Raw genomic sequence first — 20,534 nt, forward strand, 5'->3', positions numbered from 1 at the left:
TGGAGCCTAACAGAGTGGCAAGGCCCTAACCAAATAAAATTGAATTTTTTTAAAAAAGATACAGAAAAGGAAGAAGGAAACAAGAGGCTAAAGGCAACTTTATACAGTTATTGAATGTTCTGAACAAATGCAGACTCAGAGGCTGCAGACGTGCTGACTTGAAAATCCTTTATTCTTTGCCTATTTTCTTCTACTTTGGATTCTCCAAATTCACCAAAGACTTATGTGATGCCTCCATAAGAACAGCCCCACTGGATCAGGCCATAGGCCCATCTAGTCCAGCTTCCTGTATCTCACAGTGGCCCACCAAATGCCCCAGGGAGCACACCAGATAACAAGAGACCTCATCCTGGTGCCCTCCCTTGCATCTGGCATTCTGACATAACCCATTTCTAAAATCAGGAGGTTGCGCATACACATCATGGCTTGTACCCCATAATGGATTTTTCCTCCAGAAACTTGTCCAATCCCCTTTTAAAGGCGTCTAGGCTAGACGCCAGCACCACATCCTGTGGCAAGGAGTTCCACAGACCGACCACACGCTGAGTAAAGAAATATTTTCTTTTGTCTGTCCTAACCCGCCCAACACTCAATTTTAGTGGATGTCCCCTGGTTCTGGTATTATGTGAGAGTGTAAAGAGCATCTCCCTATCCACTCTGTCCATCCCCTGCATAATTTTGTATGTCTCAATCATTTCCCCCCTCAAGCGTCTCTTTTCTAGGCTGAAGAGGCCCAAACACCGTAGCCTTTCCTCATAAGGAAGGTGCCCCAGCCCCGTAATCATCTCAGTCGCTCTCTTTTGCATCTTTTCCATTTCCACTATGTCTTTTTTGAGATGCGGCGACCAGAACTGGACACAATACTCCAGGTGTGGCCTTACCATAGATTTGTACAACGGCATTATAATACTAGCCGTTTTGTTCTCAATACCCTTCCTAATGATCCCAAGCATAGAATTGGCCTTCTTCACTGCCACCGCACATTGGGTCGACACTTTCATCGACCTGTCCACCACCACCCCAAGATCTCTCTCCTGATCTGTCACAGACAGCTCAGAACCCATCAGCCTATATCTAAAGTTTTGATTTTTTGCCCCAATGTGCATGACTTTACACTTACTGACATTGAAGCGCATCTGCCATTTTGCTGCCCATTCTGCCAGTCTGGAGAGATCCTTCTGGAGCTCCTCACAATCACTTCTGGTCTTTACCACTCGGAAAAGTTTGGTGTCGTCTGCAAACTTAGCCACTTCACTGCTCAATCCTGTCTCCAGGTCATTTATGAAGAGGTTGAAAAGCACCAGTCCCAGGACAGATCCTTGGGGCACACCACTTTTCACCTCTCTCCATTGTGAAAATTGCCCATTGACACCCACTCTCTGCTTCCTGGCCTCCAACCAGTTCTCAATCCAGGAGAGGACCTGTCCTCTAATTCCCTGACTGTGGAGTTTTTTCAGTAGCCTTTGGTGAGGGACCATGTCAAACGCCTTCTGAAAGTCCAGATATATAATGTCCACGGGTTCTCCTGCATCCACATGCCTGTTGATCTTTTCAAAGAATTCTATAAGGTTGGTGAGGCAAGACTTACCCTTACAGAAGCCATGACTCTCCCTCAGCAAGGCCTGTTCGTCTATGTGTTCTGAGATTCTATCTTTGATGAGGCATTCCACCATCTTACCCGGTATGAATGTTAGGCTGACCGGCCTATAGTTTCCCGGGTCCCCCCTCTTTCCCTTTTTAAAAATAGGCGTGACATTTGCTATCCTCCAATCTTCTGGCACCATGGCCGTCCACATCATAAGACACCATGGCCTCCACATCATAAGACGCGTGTTGGGTCATCCTAATGAAGTAAATTATCCTGAGATACTGCCCTTTGTTTTGACAGCTTTATCTTCTCTTAATTGATGAGGCATTCCACCATCTTACCCGGTATGGATGTTAGGCTGACTGGCCTATAGTTTCCCGGGTCCCCCCTCTTTCCTTTTTTAAAAATAGGCGTGACATTTGCTATCCTCCAATCTTCTGGCACCATGGCCGTCCACATCATAAGACACCATGGCCTCCACATCATAAGACGCGTGTTGGGTCATCCTAATGAAGTAAATTATCCTGAGATACTGCCCTTTGTTTTGACAGCTTTATCTTCTCTTAATTGATGAGGCATTCCACCATCTTACCCGGTATGGATGTTAGGCTGACTGGCCTATAGTTTCCCGGGTCCCCCCTCTTTCCTTTTTTAAAAATAGGCGTGACATTTGCTATCCTCCAATCTTCTGGCACCATGGCCGTCCACATCATAAGGCACCATGGCCTCCACATCATAAGACGCGTGCTGGGTCATCCTAATGAAGTAAATTATCCTGAGATACTGCCCTTTGTTTTGACAGCTTTATCTTCTCTTAATTGGTAAAACAAAGGAATTTGAGCCAGTTCAATAAACCATGAAATTCATCTGATGCCCAAGAGCAAAGTATCAGAAATCCAGGTGACCCCAAATGACCAATCCTCCAAGTAAAGCAGGGTTATTGTCTATTGGTTATAGAAAGAGGAAGCACATGCAATCCTGTTGCATGATACCCAGGTCTGTTGTTGAAAGTAGCTGCTGCTTTGTGAAAAGATCATCTGTATGTGTGAATGAAGCAACTAGCATCCAGGAACGTTATGAGTTTCCAGTGTAATCCCAGTTCACCCAGTAAGAGTGTGAAGCAAAAAGCAAGGGGGAAAGGTGTCATCTCTAAACATTAGACACCATCTCATTTTGCTCTGCACCTTTTCTTACACTGTACAAAACACCAAAATGACCTAAAGAGCACAGGATTATTTTCTACAAATCATCATGCATATAACCAGAAGGAAAGGCTAAAGTGTGATCATACTGCAACACCAACAGATGATCAAATTATGGTAATATCAGTGCTCCATATATTTAAATAAAATTTTCATTCAAGTATGCTGTGCTAGGGAGTGGTGGTGTCACAGCGATAGTTCCTGATTCTGAAATCTATTTCACTCTTTTGAAGTTTTTCTGCTTCAATAATGTTTGCCAGTCATTTACATTTTTTAAGTTACACAGAAAACGAATGCTTGGCACCTGATACTTTGTGAAACAAACAAGAATTGTCATAACTTACGAAATGTAAAGGGCTTGGAATTTTAAACTGGAAAATATAAAAGGCAGATACATGGAACTAAAGTGTCTGGCAGAAAACTATTCTAGAATACTCAAACACAAGGATTTGGAAAGAAGTACATCTTGAGGAAGCAGAGTGGTGGACCATGACTTAGTAGCTAGAAGAAAACCAGTGATCTGAAGGCCTTTTTATAGATTCCTTATTAATTATTACAGGCCCAGAAATAAGAGTTACATGTAACTGACATGTTACTGCCCTAACAATACCCCTTGCACTGCATGATCGACTGCTTTTAAAATAAGCTGAAAAAGCAGTTCCCAAAATATCTAGCACAAGCACCTAAAGCTGAACATATAAACTTAACAGAACAAAGTTGAGATTCCAAACTTAATTGTCTTTTAAAGACTGAACATTTCTAGACTAATTGGAAGCTATAGCAAGTCCAAAAACAGTCACCATAAAGAAAGAACATTCATATAGTAAATGAAAAATGTGATGTGTCCCAAAAGACGAATATGTCTGTTTTATGAAATTGCTGTACTGAAAACACAGACACAAATGTAAAACAACCACATCGTTTAATAGAAAGCAACAAACATGCAAATAGCAGGTATAGAAATTTATTTGAACCAATGTTTTTACCATACGGTAAGTTATTTTAAACATTGATCCAAGTTCCCATGTTTGTAAGTTAAGGGAAAATATTGCACTTTGCATTTCTAGCACCCCTCATACATGGCAAAACATTTTAAAAACATTTTGCTTATTTTACTTGTGCACTCTCGCAAGTCATGCACACATTCATTCAAAATCAAAATGTTAGGTTACCCAAAAGCAAAACCTTAAAATTGCACTAAAGCTTTGTAAGGAAAAATATAATTCATGACTTATATAAATTTCATGACATCTAGGTGCTCTCAGAGAAGGGCCGATTACTCTTCATCTTCGTTTTCATTCTCTTGCCCAGAACCTTCAGATCTGTCTCCTTCCAAGCGGTCTAAAAGATACAAGAGTAATTTTTAACAACCAAATACATTAAGAAGTAGTTTTCCAATTTAGAATAAAAAACTGCATAACATTTTGCGAAACCACTCTCATGTACAGTACCTGGTGATTAACCAACAGAAATACTTAGAATAGACTGCTGGAAAATATTGTCCTACAAATATTACAATGGGGAAAACGACCGGAAAAAGACATAGCATTACAAATAACTGAGCAGAAAACCTCAGGCAGCAAATTGGTCATGAGCTTAACAGGATTTTACATAGGAGGTATGGATAATCAGTAAAACATTTGACTTATTCAGAACGAAGTGTAAGATCTGTAGACCATCCCTAGATTACAAAGGCTTTTCCCTACTATGTACAGGACCCACACATTTATACAAATATGAGGGAAGTAAATAGTGGTGTTTTTTAATGGTTAGAAAAGTACATAGAAGAGTCATGCACAACAAATCTGGCTAGAAGTGTGTGTAAAATCCTCTTACCTGCTCTTATGTGATTCAGAGAAGCCAACATCCTTAACATGAAAGAAGCTGGAACAGTGATTGTGTTTCTAGTCTCTTCCAGCATTAATTCATTTCGAGTTATAACCTACAGGGAAGTGGGAAAGTGAAATGATCACTGTGCAAAAGCTTATCAGAGTAGATCTTATAGCCATCAGTATACAGTGAGTGGGCCCTTGGTATCTGTGGTGGATCAATTCCACACCCCTGCCCTGCCAAATACTGAAATCCACAGGGGAGGAGGGCGCTGGTGCCACAAAAGCCAATCTGGAGGCTGCAGCAGGTCCTCCAGAACTCATACCAGTCTGACAGCCAACTTGGAATGCCTCCTGTATGTGACTGGAAGTCACTTCTGGTATGTGCTGGCAACTTCTGGTTGTGTCCGGGAGGTGTTCTGAGTGTGGGAAGTCGCACGCAGCATCCTCACACCTCAGAACACCTCCTGGATGTGACAGGAAGTTGCTGGCATGTACCTGAAGTGACTTCTGGTTGTATCCGGTTGGTCCTCTGAGGCATGGTCTCAGCACTGTATTAATGGCTGACAAAGATACTCTGCTAGTAATTTCTTTTTGCACAAGTTATGCTTCCCCCCCCCCCACACTTTGCCAATTTGAGGTTATGCATCATGTTTAAATACTAGTTCAAGGAAAAACAGTTCTATTTCTAAAACATTATTTGCACGTAATAGTATTTCTACTCAGTTCACATTGCCTTAGATTCCAACTCTATGCTTCAATAATGACAAGTTTCACTCTGTTAAATAAGACTCTTATAGCTACGTATCTATGTATTTCCTTTCCAGCTGCACATGGATAGCTTGGGAGAAAATATTGGCTTTCTCAAACATAGGCAACTTCAGCACCATCAAGGTGATTATCAGGGAAGAAATGTTTAAAAATACGCAGTTACCGAAAAAAGGTCCTTACCTCATCAGCAAGCTTTCGATTAAAGATCTTGGATTCTTCTAGTGGTGACCAGATTTTTATATCATAATCAATTCCTGATGAGGCTAAAACTAAACAATTGTTTCAATTAAAAATTAAAACATCTATTTTAAATTTTGATACAGTTGTAGATTTAAAAGATTTCTTCACTTTTACATTTGCAAATGCAAATGGCATTTGATAGAAGCAATTATGACATTCCCTCCATTAAATTAGAACATTTCATTATTTAATCCATTACCTTGTTAAATTTAGGCCTTCCAATCCATGGTTGGAAAACCCAAGCACCAAAGATGCCCATGAGCAGTTGTGATCCAGACAAAAGAGAGTAGTGCATGAAATATGTGAAACTTAAGTACTGCTTGGCTGTTAAAAAAAAGACTTAAGGAAAACAATTTAATGCAGCTCAGAAGTTAAATACAATGGCCACACTACATCTCCATGCAATCGACATCTGAATTGAGACATTTGTTATGTCCTGGGACAAGCCCCCTGCACAACTTTCCAGGCTCAGCCAGCTGGTAACCTGTTCTGCAGGTCCCTGTATGTTTGCGTGCATTGTCATGCAGAAGCAGCATAAGAACATAAGAACAGCCCCACTGCATCAGGCCATAGGCCCATCTAGTCCAGCTTCCTGTATCTCACAGCAGCCCACCAAATGCCCCAGGGAGCACACCAGATAACAAGAGACCTCATCCTGGTACCCTCCCTTGCATCTGACATAGCCCATTTCTAAAATCAGGAGGTTGCGCATACACATCATGGCTTGTACCCCGTAATGGATTTTTCCTCCAGAAACTCGTCCAATCCCCTTTTAAAGGCGTCTAGGCTAGACGCCAGCACCACATCCTGTGGCAAGGAGTTCCACAGACCGACCACACGCTGAGTAAAGAAATATTTTCTTTTGTCTGTCCTAACCCGCCCAACACTCAATTTTAGTGGATGTCCCCTGGTTCTGGTATTATGTGAGAGTGTAAAGAGCATCTCCCTATCCACTCTGTCCATCCCCTGCATAATTTTGTATGTCTCAATCATGTCCTCCCTCAGGCGTCTCTTTTCTAGGCTGAAGAGGCCCAAACGCCGTAGCCTTTCCTCGTAAGGAAGGTGCCCCAGCCCCGTAATCATCTTAGTCACTCTCTTTTGCACCTTTTCCATTTCCACTATGTCTTTTTTGAGATGCGGTGACCAGAACTGGACACAATACTCCAGGTGTGGCCTTACCATAGATTTGTACAACGGCATTATTAGCCATTTTGTTCTCAATACCCTTCCTAATGATCCCAAGCATAGAATTGGCCTTCTTCACTGCCGCCGCACATTGGGTCGACACTTTCATCGACCTGTCCGCTACTACCCCAAGATCTCTCTCCTGATCTGTCACAGACAGCTCAGAACCCATCAGCCTATATCTAAAGTTTTGATTTTTTGCCCCAATGTGCATGACTTTACACTTACTGACATTGAAGCGCATCTGCCATTTTGCTGCCCATTCTGCCAGTCTGGAGATCTTTCTGGAGCTCCTCACAATCACTTCTGGTCTTCACCACTCAGAAAAGTTTGGTGTCGTCTGCAAACATAGCCACCTCACTGCTCAACCCTGTCTCCAGGTCATTTATGAAGAGGTTGAAAGGCACTGGTCCCAGGACAGATCCTTGGGGCACATCGCTTTTCACCTCTCTCCATTGTGAAAACTGCCCATTGACATCCACTCTCTGCTTCCTGGCCTCCAACCAGTTCTCAATCCAGGAGAGGACCTGTCCTCTAATTCCCTGACTGTGGAGTTTTTTCAGTAGCCTTTGGTGAGGGACTGTGTCGAATGCCTTCTGAAAGTCCAGATATATAATGTCCATGGGTTCTCCCACATCCACATGCCTGTTGACCTTTTCTAAGAATTCTATAAGGTTCGTGAAGCAAGATTTACCCTTACGGAAGCCATGCTGACTCTCCCTCGGCAAGGCCTGTTTGTCTATGTGTTTTGAGATCCTACCTCTCCTCTCCTCTCCTTTGATTCCTAATTGATCTCCTACCTCCCAGGTGATTGTCATCCTTTAAGGCCCAGAACACAGTGGCCAAACAGATAAAGTTTGTCTGGAGGCTGTAAGACAACTGCAGTTCAAACAAACTTTCTCCAACAAGAAAGGAACGGCCATTGTGTTCTGGAACCTTAAAGGAAGAATAATCGCCTAGGAGGTAGGAAATCAGGAACAAAAGATGGAATGGGCTGTTTCTTCTGCATGACAATGCAGGCACACACAGCTACCTGCAGAACAGGTTACCAGCTGGCTGAGCCTGCCTGAGTCTTTGTACAGGGGATAAAGTCCTCAATTCAGATGAAGATTGCATGGAGACTTAGTGTGGTCATGGTATTTACCTTCTGAACTGTATTAAATTGTTTTCCTTAAGCCTTGTTTTTTTAACAGCCAAGCAGTACTTAATTTCAGAATAGCCCTAGTAAATGATCACAGTTTGTCTTTAAACTGGGTGTTCTGAAACTACACCCCAAGTCAGAGCATGTGGTCACTGTGTTCAGGAAAGGTTGTATTCAGGATGAGGATGCATTGAGGGAAACACAAAAGAAGTCAGTAAGAGATCTCTTTCTAGATTTAGGGTGGCAAGGCAGAACCTCAACACTCTTTTGATTGCAAGCAATTTGAAAACTGGCCAGCATTTTAGTGAAACATATGAAGCAGCCAGCTTTAAGGACTTCTCTACAAACTATGCAAGACAATGTGTGTAACATAGATAGAAAAACCTTACTTGGGTCAAATGGATGTGGCTGTAGACAGTTTACCACATGGTTATCTGCTTCCAGGAGCATCAAATGCTCAGAAGTGTGTCGATCCCAAATGAAGATATGGCCACAATCTGAACCACTCATAACAAAGTTAGAACCCCAAAAGTTGGCTTCTTTTATCTGCAGGGAAAATAAGTTAAGAAATCTCACACACATTTTTATTATTGTGGTATACCTAATTGGAAAATATGAAAGACGGTACATTCATTCAGTAAATCAGGTTTAATATAAAGGGACCCACTTTTCCAATCATGTCAGTCCTAAATTTCAGGTTCTTGAAATTCAGACTGGTATACAAATCAGAGGAAATGGTTACATTTTAAGCTACAGGTGGGGCATCAATATCTGTGGGGATCCATTCCCCCCTCCCCCCCATGGATACTGAAAACTGTGGATAATGAAATCTGCAGTTGTGGCACCTTTAAGCCCCTGGAGGTGACTGGAACACAGCCTGTGGCATCTGTGGGCTTCAAAATGGCTGAAAAACCAGCAACTTCCAGTTTCCCTCCAGAAACCAGAAGTTGCGGTTTTTTTCTGACTTTCTGCCCACTGGAAACCAGACATTGCATTTTTTCTGCCTTTTCGGCCATTCTGAAGCTCACAGAGGATGCGCACGACCTCTGTGGGCTTCAGAAAGCCCTCTGGAAGCGACTGGAGCTGTGCTCTCGTCTCCTCCGGAGGGCTCAGGTTGGGCCAAGTCTGGCTCAATACAGCTTGGGGGGATCTACGATGAGTAAGATCCACGGATACAGAATCCACAAATATGGAGGCCCCGCTTGTAATATGCTACTTATGTATGATGAGAAAGGAAGAATCTGGATCCAAGACACACTTCTACTCATGCTATTGATTGGAGCAGACTTGTGCATACTGTTTTCTTAAAACAATTTTTAAAGGATTTTCTCAAATGATACTATTTGTGTCCCATGACCTCACACACTATTGATAGATTATAAATATTCTGATCTACAATAAGTTTAAGATGATGTACACAGATATTGGAACATTATCACTTATTTTTCTTTTAGATTGCAAAGCTATTTTATAAAGTGTCTCAAAAATTATTATGTTGTATAGTCAATGCACTGCGATCTAAGTGTGTATACTTTAAATATCATTATAATCTCTCTGAAGCATATTACTGTAGTAGATTTTTAACTGAAATAGAACCTTAGAAACAAATAACATACCATTGTCCGAGAGTTCCGGTGACCTTTATAAACCATTTTAATTAAAGGACGCCTGATATTCAAAGTTTCTAATTCCTCCATTTCTTTCCTCTCTTTCCTCCTTCTGAAGAGTTCCTGGATACGAGCAACAGCAGATCGTCTAAGAATTATGAACAGAAAGATCACCACTATCAGAATCTTTGGTCTGTAAACATGTGTAGTTAGACTTCTTAACTCTCAATTACTTCAGTGGGATGTAAGCAGGTTGCACATCTGCAAAGTTGGAACTCCGCCTCTATGGAAAAAAATCTTTGCTAGATGAAGCAGCTGAGTTCAACAGTAGACCTAGCGCTAGACAAACAGGGCAAATGCCCTGGGCACTGAGCCTGCACGATTCTAGGACCGCGCGGGAAGCCTCACTGAGGCTCCTGACGTGATGGGAAAGTGTACTTCCAGTTTTCTGGAAGTACAGTTAAGATTGCAGCGAAGCCTAAGAAGGCTTCCCCAGTCGACCCTAACATCATGCGAGGCATCACGCTTGAATGGTAGGGGCAGCTGTATCAACCTTGCTGGGGGAGCAGAGAAGGGTAAGTCTGCCACTGACCGAGTTGTCTCTCTCTCTAGGGTGTGGCGGTAGCAAGACTAGAGACTATAAAGACAGTCTGTGTGCGTTCTCCTTTGACTGTTACAAGTAGTGCCAACAGCAGAACAAGTATGTGACAACTTCATAAGCACTGACAGACAAATATGGGACGTCACAACCTTTAATCATACGTATCTTGGCTTCCAGCTTAGCATAAAAAGACCAGTTCAAATGTCTATTCTAAAGTACATTTTTTGTATGTTGCAAGTGCTTTCAAATACGCAATTCCAATTTAAAACTGGGGAACTAAGTGTTACTTGCAAGTGCTATACCATGTCTGTCTTTGCTAATTTGAATTGGCACAAAAACATGTTGCAGTGGAAAACAAAGCATGAATGTATTTTTAACTTTAATCAGTGGGTGATCTTGAATGGGAGCTTTTGATTTAGGTTAAGTGTAAGTAGATTTGAAAGAGAGCCATTAAACAATCTGATAACCCTTAACACACTTCTGTATATTGTATGCAGGGAGGAGGGCTGGATGTGGCTCACATTTGTTGTGAGGATGAAGGAAAGATGTTATTCTAGTAATTATGCTGATAAAAAGTCATGAGTTTTGAGAAAATCACAAGTGAGAGACCTCTGATCCATTGGCACAGCTGCATTGGTGCTGGTAAGTTGGTTAGGATTGGGCTGTAAGTCATCTAAGATGGTAATTCGCATTTGTCTTCTCCATGATAAAAATGGTCACTGGTAACATTATTAAAGCAATATATGAAGTTTAACTAGGTTCATTAAACTTATCCTTACCAACATTCATTTTACGTGACTGATTAAAAAACCCTTTAGCATGGTCAGACATTTCATTATTTGATGCAAATACATCCCTAATGATCACTTTCCCATTTTCAGGATCAAGAGAAATTCTCATCAAAATTTTCACTATGGCCAGGATCCAAGAGGCACATGTGCACATTCTCCATGCACACTTAGACTTTCCTCTCCAAGTTTCTTGTTCAAAGGTGACCCTCTCCGCAACTCCTAAACTGTTCTTTACATTTCCCAAAGCTCAAAACAGAGTTTGAGAATTAGAAGAGAGGGCAATTAAAAAGAAAATCTGTCTCATCACAGAACTGAATATTGAATTTGGGAAATTTAAACAGCTAAAATAAGGACTAATCATCTAAAGCAGGGGTCTCCAAACATTTTGGCCAGAGGGCCGCATGAAATATCTGGCACAGTGCTGAGGGTTGGAAAAAAATTTTAAATATAAAATTTAAATAAATAAATTAGAGACAGAACTTAGATGAATGAATAAATGAATGAGTGGGCTCATTCAATCAGCTTCTCCAGCCCTCACAATACCCTCCAGGTGCAATCAGAGCACAGCTCTGGTCATGTTCAGTCGAGTGGGCCAGGGCTTTCAGGGGACAAGAGGCTGGCCGTGGGTCAGATAGAGGCTCGCTGCGGGCTGCATCTGGCCCACAGGCCAGGGTTTGGAGACCCCTGACTAAAGCAAGGAACTCAGAGGAGAAAGCCATATGTGGAATGCGCTCATGAACTCACATTTAGTGCCCAGTTCCTGATTCATACATCTAAGTCTGTCAACTGATAGCACTCAAAAATAAAATTAAATCACTTGTGTTCAAAGATTTATTTCACAAAAAATAGTAATTAATAAACCACATAAACAATGGCACATGCAAAATACACTACGTGCTTTAACAAAAAGAGATAGAAGTAGCTCGATTTCAGTTTCACTGTATACGTTTTACACTGCATTCATCTTTAATGAACACATTAAAGTGGTTAATAAAGTTGTTAAAATTTGACACAACATTTCTCTCTCACTATTTCTGTGCACAACATGCAGCTAAGATCACTCTGCTCTGCAACCCTCTCTATATGAAGTTTAGTAGATTTAAAACTGGCAATGTAAACCAGTAGAAAAGGTGGTTAGATACTGCACTAATAATCTAGTAAATCAGAATTCCATATGGAATGGGGATTTTGAATTACCTCATTATTCTATCACCTACTGCTGTTCCTCTGATATATCTAGTGAAAGGAATAATAGCTGAAGTCATTCAAATCAAAATTGTGCATAAATTGCTTTTAAATAAAGAGTTAAATAAAGAATGTATCGTATATCTAACAATTTGATTTCAATTATAATTTCCTAATTATTTCTGAGCAGAGGATGGGAGTTACAGGGTATTTTCCACATTATTTTTGGTATATCCTGCATTCCTCTTGTCTTATTTACCCTTGGTCTGCTAATAGTCCCAAACACATCAAAACCATTAAATCAATACCATCACAATACTGTAGCACACTTTTCTCAACTTAATACTTATTAACAAGAATGGGGCATTTGAACATAAAGGTTCAAAACTGAGCTTGCATATAAACACACAAAACTTTGAAAACTGAACCATTTGTGTATTTTACATTTAGCAAGTCACTTCTTGAAGAGGGAACCATCTTAATAGTACATGCATGCACCACTTAACAGGAGGGATATGTTCTCCTATTCCTGTTGTTATGTGATTAGGCCATTAAGTGAACATTTGGTCCAATCTATTGCCTTTGATGTGTAAACAGACACTCCCTGCCAGACACTTGCTGGCTGCACAGGCTACTGGACATAGATTGCCTCTTCTTTGCATTAAGAGCCTCTCTGTTGTGTAAACAGACAGTCTGCTGCAGGCTATGGGAGATGCAGTTGCCTCATTAAGAGCATCTTTGTTGTGCTTTGATCACTGTTATATATGTGGTCCATTGTTAAGCAAACAGTTGTTAAATGGTGCACGCCTGTAATTCAATTACTTACAGAACCACAGCCCAATCCTTACCTTCACTGAAACAGGCAGGCCAGCTGGTCTGCACTGTGTCCAGCGCAACACTGGAAGTGGATGGAGTGCAAGTCACTTATGTCCCCTTATCCCAAGTAATGCCCCAGCCACAATGGGAGTACTTGGATCTGCACCAGTTAAATCACTGGCACAGATCTGAGCAGCCTGGTGTAATGCTGGGCTGCTCAGGGGGTTAGGATCCAGTCTAACTGTCAGAGGCTGGTCCCACCCACCTCCTGGGTCCAGTCTGCCACTGGCCCTCCCCCCACCCCAAAAACACCCCAGTTCTGCTCTCCCCAATCTGCCACACTGGCCACCCTAGGTTGGTGCAACCTTACCTTTCTGGGTGCTGTGGAGGTCGGATCTGGCCTCTGCAGGCCAGTGCACATCCTTGCACCAGCTCTGCCAATACCCAAGTCATTGCAGACATGCCTTGGGGCACATTTGCAACACTCCTGGGCCGCTGCAAGCGACTCGCACTGGCCCAAAAAGTACTCTGGATTGCTCTCTCAACAATTCAAAAAGAGGATAGCCTTTTATTGTCACACTCAGAGTTGAAGCTCTTTCTGCCCATCCCTCTAGAGGCGACTATGTCATCAAATGCCAGGGTCAAAAGATTTTGCCATACTCATCCATGCATATCTAGTAGCTTGTATAAGTAGCTTATATGGATCTTAATTTCTAGAAGTAATTGTGGGCAGGAGTGGCACTATCCAGAATGCTATCAGATGCCAGGTCTAGTCCTCTGCTGCCACTTCTGCACAATTAAAAAACCATAGCCCCTTATTATGTTCCTCTCGTGGTTTCTTCAATTGAGGAAGTGCAGAATTTATGGATATTTTAAAAGACCAAGTGAATAAAAAAGCTCTTTCGTTTGTGCGGTCCCTGTGTTAATGAAACTGGAAGTCCTGTATTACCACAACTGGAAAAAACACTCAAGGAACACAGTAAGGACGCAAGTCATCTGCTTTTTGCTTGCTTTTTTAGCAGCCAGAAAGTGGATCAGCATGACTTGCATCTGTGGCAGACTGGAGGGAGGTAGTTGTAGTGGCAGTCTGAAGGGCACTCCAAATCTGCTTCATCCCCCCTCCCCTGCAATCCACCGCTTATGCAACCTGTATAACCTCACTTAACGGACGAGTTGCCCCTGGCTGTGGTAGCCAATCTTGGCTGAAAAAAAATGGCCTACAAAGAACAGGTAGCATGCTGACTAGCACTTTCAGGAGCTCCCTCCACAAACAGAAGTGTCTTTTGTGAATGAAAGTAGTGTTCACAGAGGAAGTTATTTGCAGAAGAGAAATTCCAACAGCAAATGAACCACAGTTATCCATAAAAAGCAACTCAAGAACTATTTCCTCCAGCATATCTCTAGAAAAGTGAAAAATATCTACATGATTGGAGAAAACATATCAAGTGTTTTCTTGATGTATTTATTTGTTGTATTTCAGCCCTGCAATCTGTACAATATAAATTATCATTCAGTAAAATAGCCGCAAGGCCTTTGTCACACACATAGTTTGTCAAACACATAGTCCTATTTAAAGTTGGTGAAGAGATCCAATTCACCATTGCAGAATGGCATATGTAGTCTCATTCAGGATTATAATATATGAGGGAGATAAAGAGTAAGTTAGTGAAAAAAGGAAACACCTATTGACATTTTATCTGTTCTCCAGGAAAACAATTATTTCCTATTCTCCAGACTTGATCATTTAGCCTAAAAATTGTATCCCAGTTTGCTTTAGAGGTATATATCTACTTTAATGCAATGTTTTCCAAACTGTGGGTTGTGACCCACTGGTATGTCACAACCTTTTGTGTGGTGGATCGTGACCCAATGCTCAAATCTGCACTAAAAAGTCTTACTTGGAGTCCCTGAGGCTGCTTCTGAGTTGCACTGACCCACTGTGGGCCTCCACTAGCTTCTGGGGTCTCAGAATGCCTCCCAGACCCATGGTTTGCGGACGCTACTTCTAGTTTACTTTCAATTTGCTTCTGTGACTTCCTCTCATGTCCAGTACACATTCTGAGGTCCCCAGAGGGCATTGGAAGCCAGCAGCGGGCCAGCATGACTCAGAAGAAGTCTCTGTGAACACCAGATAAGGCAGATTGGTGCAGATTTAATCACTGTGTTGCAACCCACCACAAAGCATGAGGTGGGTTGCAACATTCCAAAGTTTGGGAACTACTCTTTTAATGTACATTGTTAGGGGGAGCATACAACTAAGAAGTTGTCAGAGCAACAAACAGATTAAAAGATAGAGAAAATGGCAGAAAAATGATATATACACACCCACAAGTAATGCAAGAACCACAAAACCTTAAAATTCCTATAATCTGAACCATCATTCTGGGGGAGATTTTTTATGAGTCACAAAAAGTAGGCTCAACTAGAAAAAGCTTCAGAAGTCTTCTGGGAGATACTCAAGCTCTGTTAAGTCCAAGGGGAGAAAATTCTAAAATTGTGAAGAAGTTCTCTGTACACACTGGTCATAGAAACATAGCATGTGGATGATACACAGCAGAGGAGACCCTTCTTAAGGAATCCTAGTCCGAGCCATTTAAGTCTCACACTAAGTGACAAAACTGTGCAAAAATTTATGCAAATCTAGCTCAGAGTAGTACAAGCTTCAAGGAGAGACAATTTAAATATCAAACCACAACTGTCGAGACAGTAGAGGTAAGTGGTGAAATAAAGGAATAAGTCCCCATGCCTACAGTGTAGCAACCTACAACCCGTGGGCTGGATCCAGTCCAGAACCTAAAATAATCTGACCCAGGAATCCTGTTCCCGGAGGTAGGAGGAATCAGGGTAGAAGCAGGAGTTGGGCTGCTGCTGCACAGCGAGGGGGTGTGAGTTGGCAGCCAACAGCATTCAGAGTCAGTCAGGAACTGTCTCTGCCCAATCCAGCTTTGTAAGCCCCACTCTGGAGAGGGGCTACAGGGATGGGAACTGTTTGGGTCCATCGCCCACTTAGCCCAGCTCCTACTGCTCTTTGTTTGCCCCAAAGCTCACCTCCTTCCCCAGCTGGTAATGCTTGGGCTGCTCGCCAGTGCTGCCTATGAGAAGGAAGGTGAGGAGGAAGGGGGCTCAGTCAGACTTAGGGGTCAGGAAAAGCAGCCGACACTGTCTGCAGCAGGCCCTGGAGCTGCCTGGCTTCTCTGCTACTGGCATCTACATACATAGAAACATCTCTCTCTCTCTCTCTCTCTCACACACACACACACACACACACACACACACACACACACACACAGAACTGGTACTGCTGCTCAGCAGGCACACTGCTGCCAACACTGCACTGACAACCTGCACCAGCTATGTTGTCCACACATACTGCACTCTCCCTGGAAACAAATCGCATCACTCTATCCACTTTCCATGCATTGCCATAGTGATCATGCTACCATATCAATGTTGTTCCATGAGATAAATGTAAAATCTAGCTAGAGGTGAATGTGGCCCACAATCCACTTGCTGATATGGCCTCTGGCCCCTATGCAGAAGGTAGCTAACCCCTGCTATAGTGTCTACAAATTGCCAGCAAGATACACCTGAGGTTTGAATTAGTTTGCTACAAGGTTGCCAATTAAACAAACTATCAAGCACTTGGGGACAGGTGGAGAAAAAAACCACAATACAAACCTATGTCCTACTCCTCCACGATACCGTGCACCAGGTATCAAGACTGGATCATCATCACTATCATCTGTTTCCTGAAAAGCAGAAGTCCTTGTAGATGATTCTTCATGAGAGGCAAGCCCTGAGGAATCTGGTTGGGACTGAGGTTCATTATTTGTGTTGGCAGTGGATTCTGTACTTCGCTGGTTCAAGTTTTCTTGCTCTTCCATGTCTTTGTTTGATAAACCTTCCCCTGGAATCTGACAGGCTCGGTCAAGATGCAAATCATTTCCTTGTTCCATAGTAGATTCAGACTGCTCAGCTGCATCAACAGATGGAATAATAAATTGGTCAGTTACCACACTAATGAAGTTTTGCACGTTTGAAAACTTTCACAGAGTCACAGTATAAAAATACATTACATAGCTATAACTTGTTCATAGATAAATAGCTATATTCCTGAAGTATACATGCTCAGTTTACATTAGGAAATTACAGTTCCTCAGGTCCTTTGAAAATACCTGTGTATAATATTTTGTTACGTACTTGAAAGTGGTGATCCAACATTTTCATTTGTAGGTATCAACTCTTCAACATTTGTAATTTCCTCTTGTGATTCACCAGGGATTCCTGAAATTCAGCATTTAAATTATTATAAAATTTGCAGATGGGCACTGTTCATGTAGCAATGATCCCATGGTACATCGCCATTCCTATCTTAAGATCTTGTAAGCCCACCATATTTCACATAGTAACAGGAATTACTATAATATTTGTCAATTTACCAATTATTCATAGCTTATGGTTATCTCATTAAATCAGTAGTTCTCAAACTGTGAGCTGCGGCTCCCCAGGGAGCCACAAAAAACATCCAGGGAGCCTCAGAATCCTCATGAAAAACCTGCTGCCGTATACAACAGGGAGCTGCCCTAGTGAGGAGGGAGGGAGGGAGCTGCCAGTTGAAAAAGTTTTGGAACCACTGCATTAAATGGTTAAACCATTACATGGTTAAACGCATGCAGCTGAGAAAAGAAAAAAGAAGGTGGTCTTACTGCAATTTCTTATTATTAGTGTAGTTGCAGATTCTAATTACTTAGGCCGATCATATTAGATAGCATTGTTTTGTAATTTTTTCTTCAATCTTAATCATAAAATCAAATCCAAACACACTTCTTAAAATTTAATGTTCACAAACTAAATTACTGGCAATGTTACTTTCATATGACTCATACAATTCAATAATCCTTAGCAGTAGACCAGTTTACATGGCTTAGGCATAATAATTTTTTTCGGTCTTTATCTTACTACTATTAAACATCTATCAAGAACTATTACAACTTTAAAAATTCATGTAAGATATCAATAAACAAATATATTTTGTAACCTATATGGAATGATTTTATGCATGCTTCTGGATACAAAAGAGACACTGAAGTCAAAATGTAAAGAAACGATAAAACTAATTCCAGGCGTCCAAGGTTGTGCTTTTTGAAGTGCTTCTCCTCAAAGAACAATTCTTCATGACACATAGAAACCTACTTTTGAAACAGCTGTTTATGAAACAAACAATTTCACTGGGTCAATGCAAGTCCCCTTTTGGGCCTAAGTAGTTCTTTGGATACCAGCCAAAATTTAGTCAGGCTGATATTCTGTTCATGATACAGGTGCAAATGTTTATGTGAAGTTCAATATCATCCACATAAACTAAGTTACTAATGTTGATTATGGACCTTGCTGTAACAGCAATGACATCTTACTTGATTCTTCACTCTCTGGTGTTGGTGCTTCTGAGCTCTGAGTTCTTAGAGACTCATCCTGACCTTCATGTTTGCTGTGACTTCCACTCGCTCTGGAACTTGAAGCTGTGCTGCTCCTAGTATCAAGAACATGGAAACACATGAAACAACACAACAGGAACTGTAGTTTATATATAATCTTAACTTTTAAATACTTTTTAGGCTGTCATTAAAAAATCCAAAAATTATTTTAGGACAAATTCTGAGTAAACTCTTGTAAAACTTCCTTCTTCCTGTTACCCATATGGACAGTACTCAGAATTTAAAACTTACAGGACCATTTCATACATAATCATGTACCAACATATTTGGCAACTTGCTTTTTTAGAATAGTTAGTACTGCAGATGCAGCTATTCAAAAGTTTAACAAATCAGACATTGGTATCACAGTATGGTATCCGTTCATCTAGGTAAAGGACCTTTTTTTCCACAAATCATTTTGGAACAATCTTTTACAGACTCTTAATACTCCCAAGAGTGCAATCCAAACTGTGCACTTGGCTAGCACAAGTCCCCTGCGCTGGCTCAGGACTGTCATGAATGTGCCATAAAGCACATTTGCAATGATTCATGAGCTGGGCAGACTAGTGCACAATCCAGTGCCTGATCCAGCAGCAGACCTGGTGAGTTCATGCTGGCCAAGGGAGGTTGACATGGGAGGTTGGAGAGGGTGATGGGAAGGTGGAACAGGGCAAGGGGAGGGTGGGCCAGTGGGAAAATCAGGCCTGGAAGGGGGTGGGAATGGCCTCAACACCTTAAACCGGATCCTAACACCCTCCACCAGCCTGGCATAACAGTGAATGCTTGGATTTGTACCAGTGATTTAGCTGGTGCAGATTCGAGTAGCCCTATAGGGGTGGCTGAGGCACAACACAGAGTAAGGGAATAAATAGTTCCTTATTATGAGTTGTGCTCCAGCCACCTCCTTACCAACTCTGGATACAAGGCAGCCACTTGGCTGTCCTCTTCCAGAGCAGGTTAAGACTGGGTTGCCCATTTTCTTTAATAATGATGTGATTTTTGATGGTTATATTGCTTTTGCTTGCCTCACTTTACAACTGTTAAGTTTTTATTAGACATTTCTTGCAAAATCTTGCAAAAGGTAGCGATGTTAGTCTGCTGCTACAAACTATGCCTCTCTAATCACTATTCAGGCTTGTATTTATAAGCTAAAATACATACAAGCATATAGTAAATACTGACTAATCATAGCTTCAGACCATTTATATATTTTTACTACATTTTAAATTCATAATTATAAAATCATATATATATATATATATATATATATATATATATATATATATATATATATATATATATATATATATAATTATTATAGAAAATATTTAAAAAGGTTTACTTTTAAGCCTAAGAAATATATTTCAGACTAAAGATTATGTTCCTTGCCCAAAACCAAACTATACTAGTTAACAAAACAAACTAATAAGTTAAAGACCTCTCACTAATTCTTTAAATAATAATTCCAACCTTTTGTTCACAGAGTTATTTTCTAAAAGATTTTTAATGTATGCACTGTCCAGTTTCCAAATGAGATTATTTCTATAATATACTACACGAACACTATAAAATATAATAAAAAACTAAGGGCGCAATCCCACCCTGTGCTAAAACAGGCAAGCCGAGAGGCTTGTGATGTATCCAGCGCAGGATAGGGGCCCAAAGCGGCTCAGCCAAAGGCAAGGGGAAACTTTTCCCCTTACTCCTGGGTAAGACGCCCTTGCCCCTATGGGTCTCCTTGGACTTGCACCACCTCCTGAGGTGGCACAAGTCTGAGGAGAGCGGAACAGCTTGAAGCCACACCAATCTCCCCAGGAACGGGGGTTGGGATCCAGTATGACTGCTGGATCCCAGCCCCGCTTCCCGCTCCCCACTCGCCTGCACCCCCCCAGTCTTCCCCCTGCCTAGGAATGCCTCCCTCCCGCCCACCCCAGAGCCTTGCATCGGCCCAGCCAGGCCGATGCAAGGTTCATGGAGTAAGCTGCCACGGAGGCTGGATTCAGCCTCCGTGTTTGCGCACCTCTGTGCGCTGACGCGGCTTACTCCTGAGGAGGCGCAAACATGCTTTATGGCACATTTGTGACCCTCCTGGGCTGGAGCAAGGCTT

The 20,534-nt window shown here is 41.7% G+C and overlaps 1 protein-coding gene across 4 annotated transcripts in view; it reads right to left on the minus strand.

The window, feature by feature from the left end:
* Window positions 1-3,695: 3,695 nt before the first annotated feature.
* DCAF6 (DDB1 and CUL4 associated factor 6) overlaps window positions 3,696-20,534 on the minus strand; it is a 63,864-nt gene continuing 47,025 nt past the window's right edge. For 3 of the 4 annotated variants that reach the window (XM_066620577.1, XM_066620574.1, XM_066620578.1), the window contains 9 exons: window positions 18,368-18,483; window positions 17,157-17,240; window positions 16,635-16,932; window positions 12,153-12,191; window positions 9,573-9,711; window positions 8,346-8,502; window positions 5,571-5,659; window positions 4,627-4,732; window positions 3,696-4,131 (listed from right to left, as the gene is read on the minus strand). In XM_066620577.1, the coding sequence (XP_066476674.1) occupies window positions 4,067-4,131; window positions 4,627-4,732; window positions 5,571-5,659; window positions 8,346-8,502; window positions 9,573-9,711; window positions 12,153-12,191; window positions 16,635-16,932; window positions 17,157-17,240; window positions 18,368-18,483 (1,093 nt within the window). In that variant the 3' untranslated portion in view covers window positions 3,696-4,066. The remainder of the gene's footprint in view (window positions 4,132-4,626; window positions 4,733-5,570; window positions 5,660-8,345; window positions 8,503-9,572; window positions 9,712-12,152; window positions 12,192-16,634; window positions 16,933-17,156; window positions 17,241-18,367; window positions 18,484-20,534) is intronic. The other variant, XM_066620576.1, reaches the window with a different exon arrangement.

This window comes from Tiliqua scincoides, chromosome 3, assembly GCF_035046505.1.
Source record: "Tiliqua scincoides isolate rTilSci1 chromosome 3, rTilSci1.hap2, whole genome shotgun sequence".
Lineage (NCBI taxonomy): Eukaryota > Metazoa > Chordata > Lepidosauria > Squamata > Scincidae > Tiliqua > Tiliqua scincoides.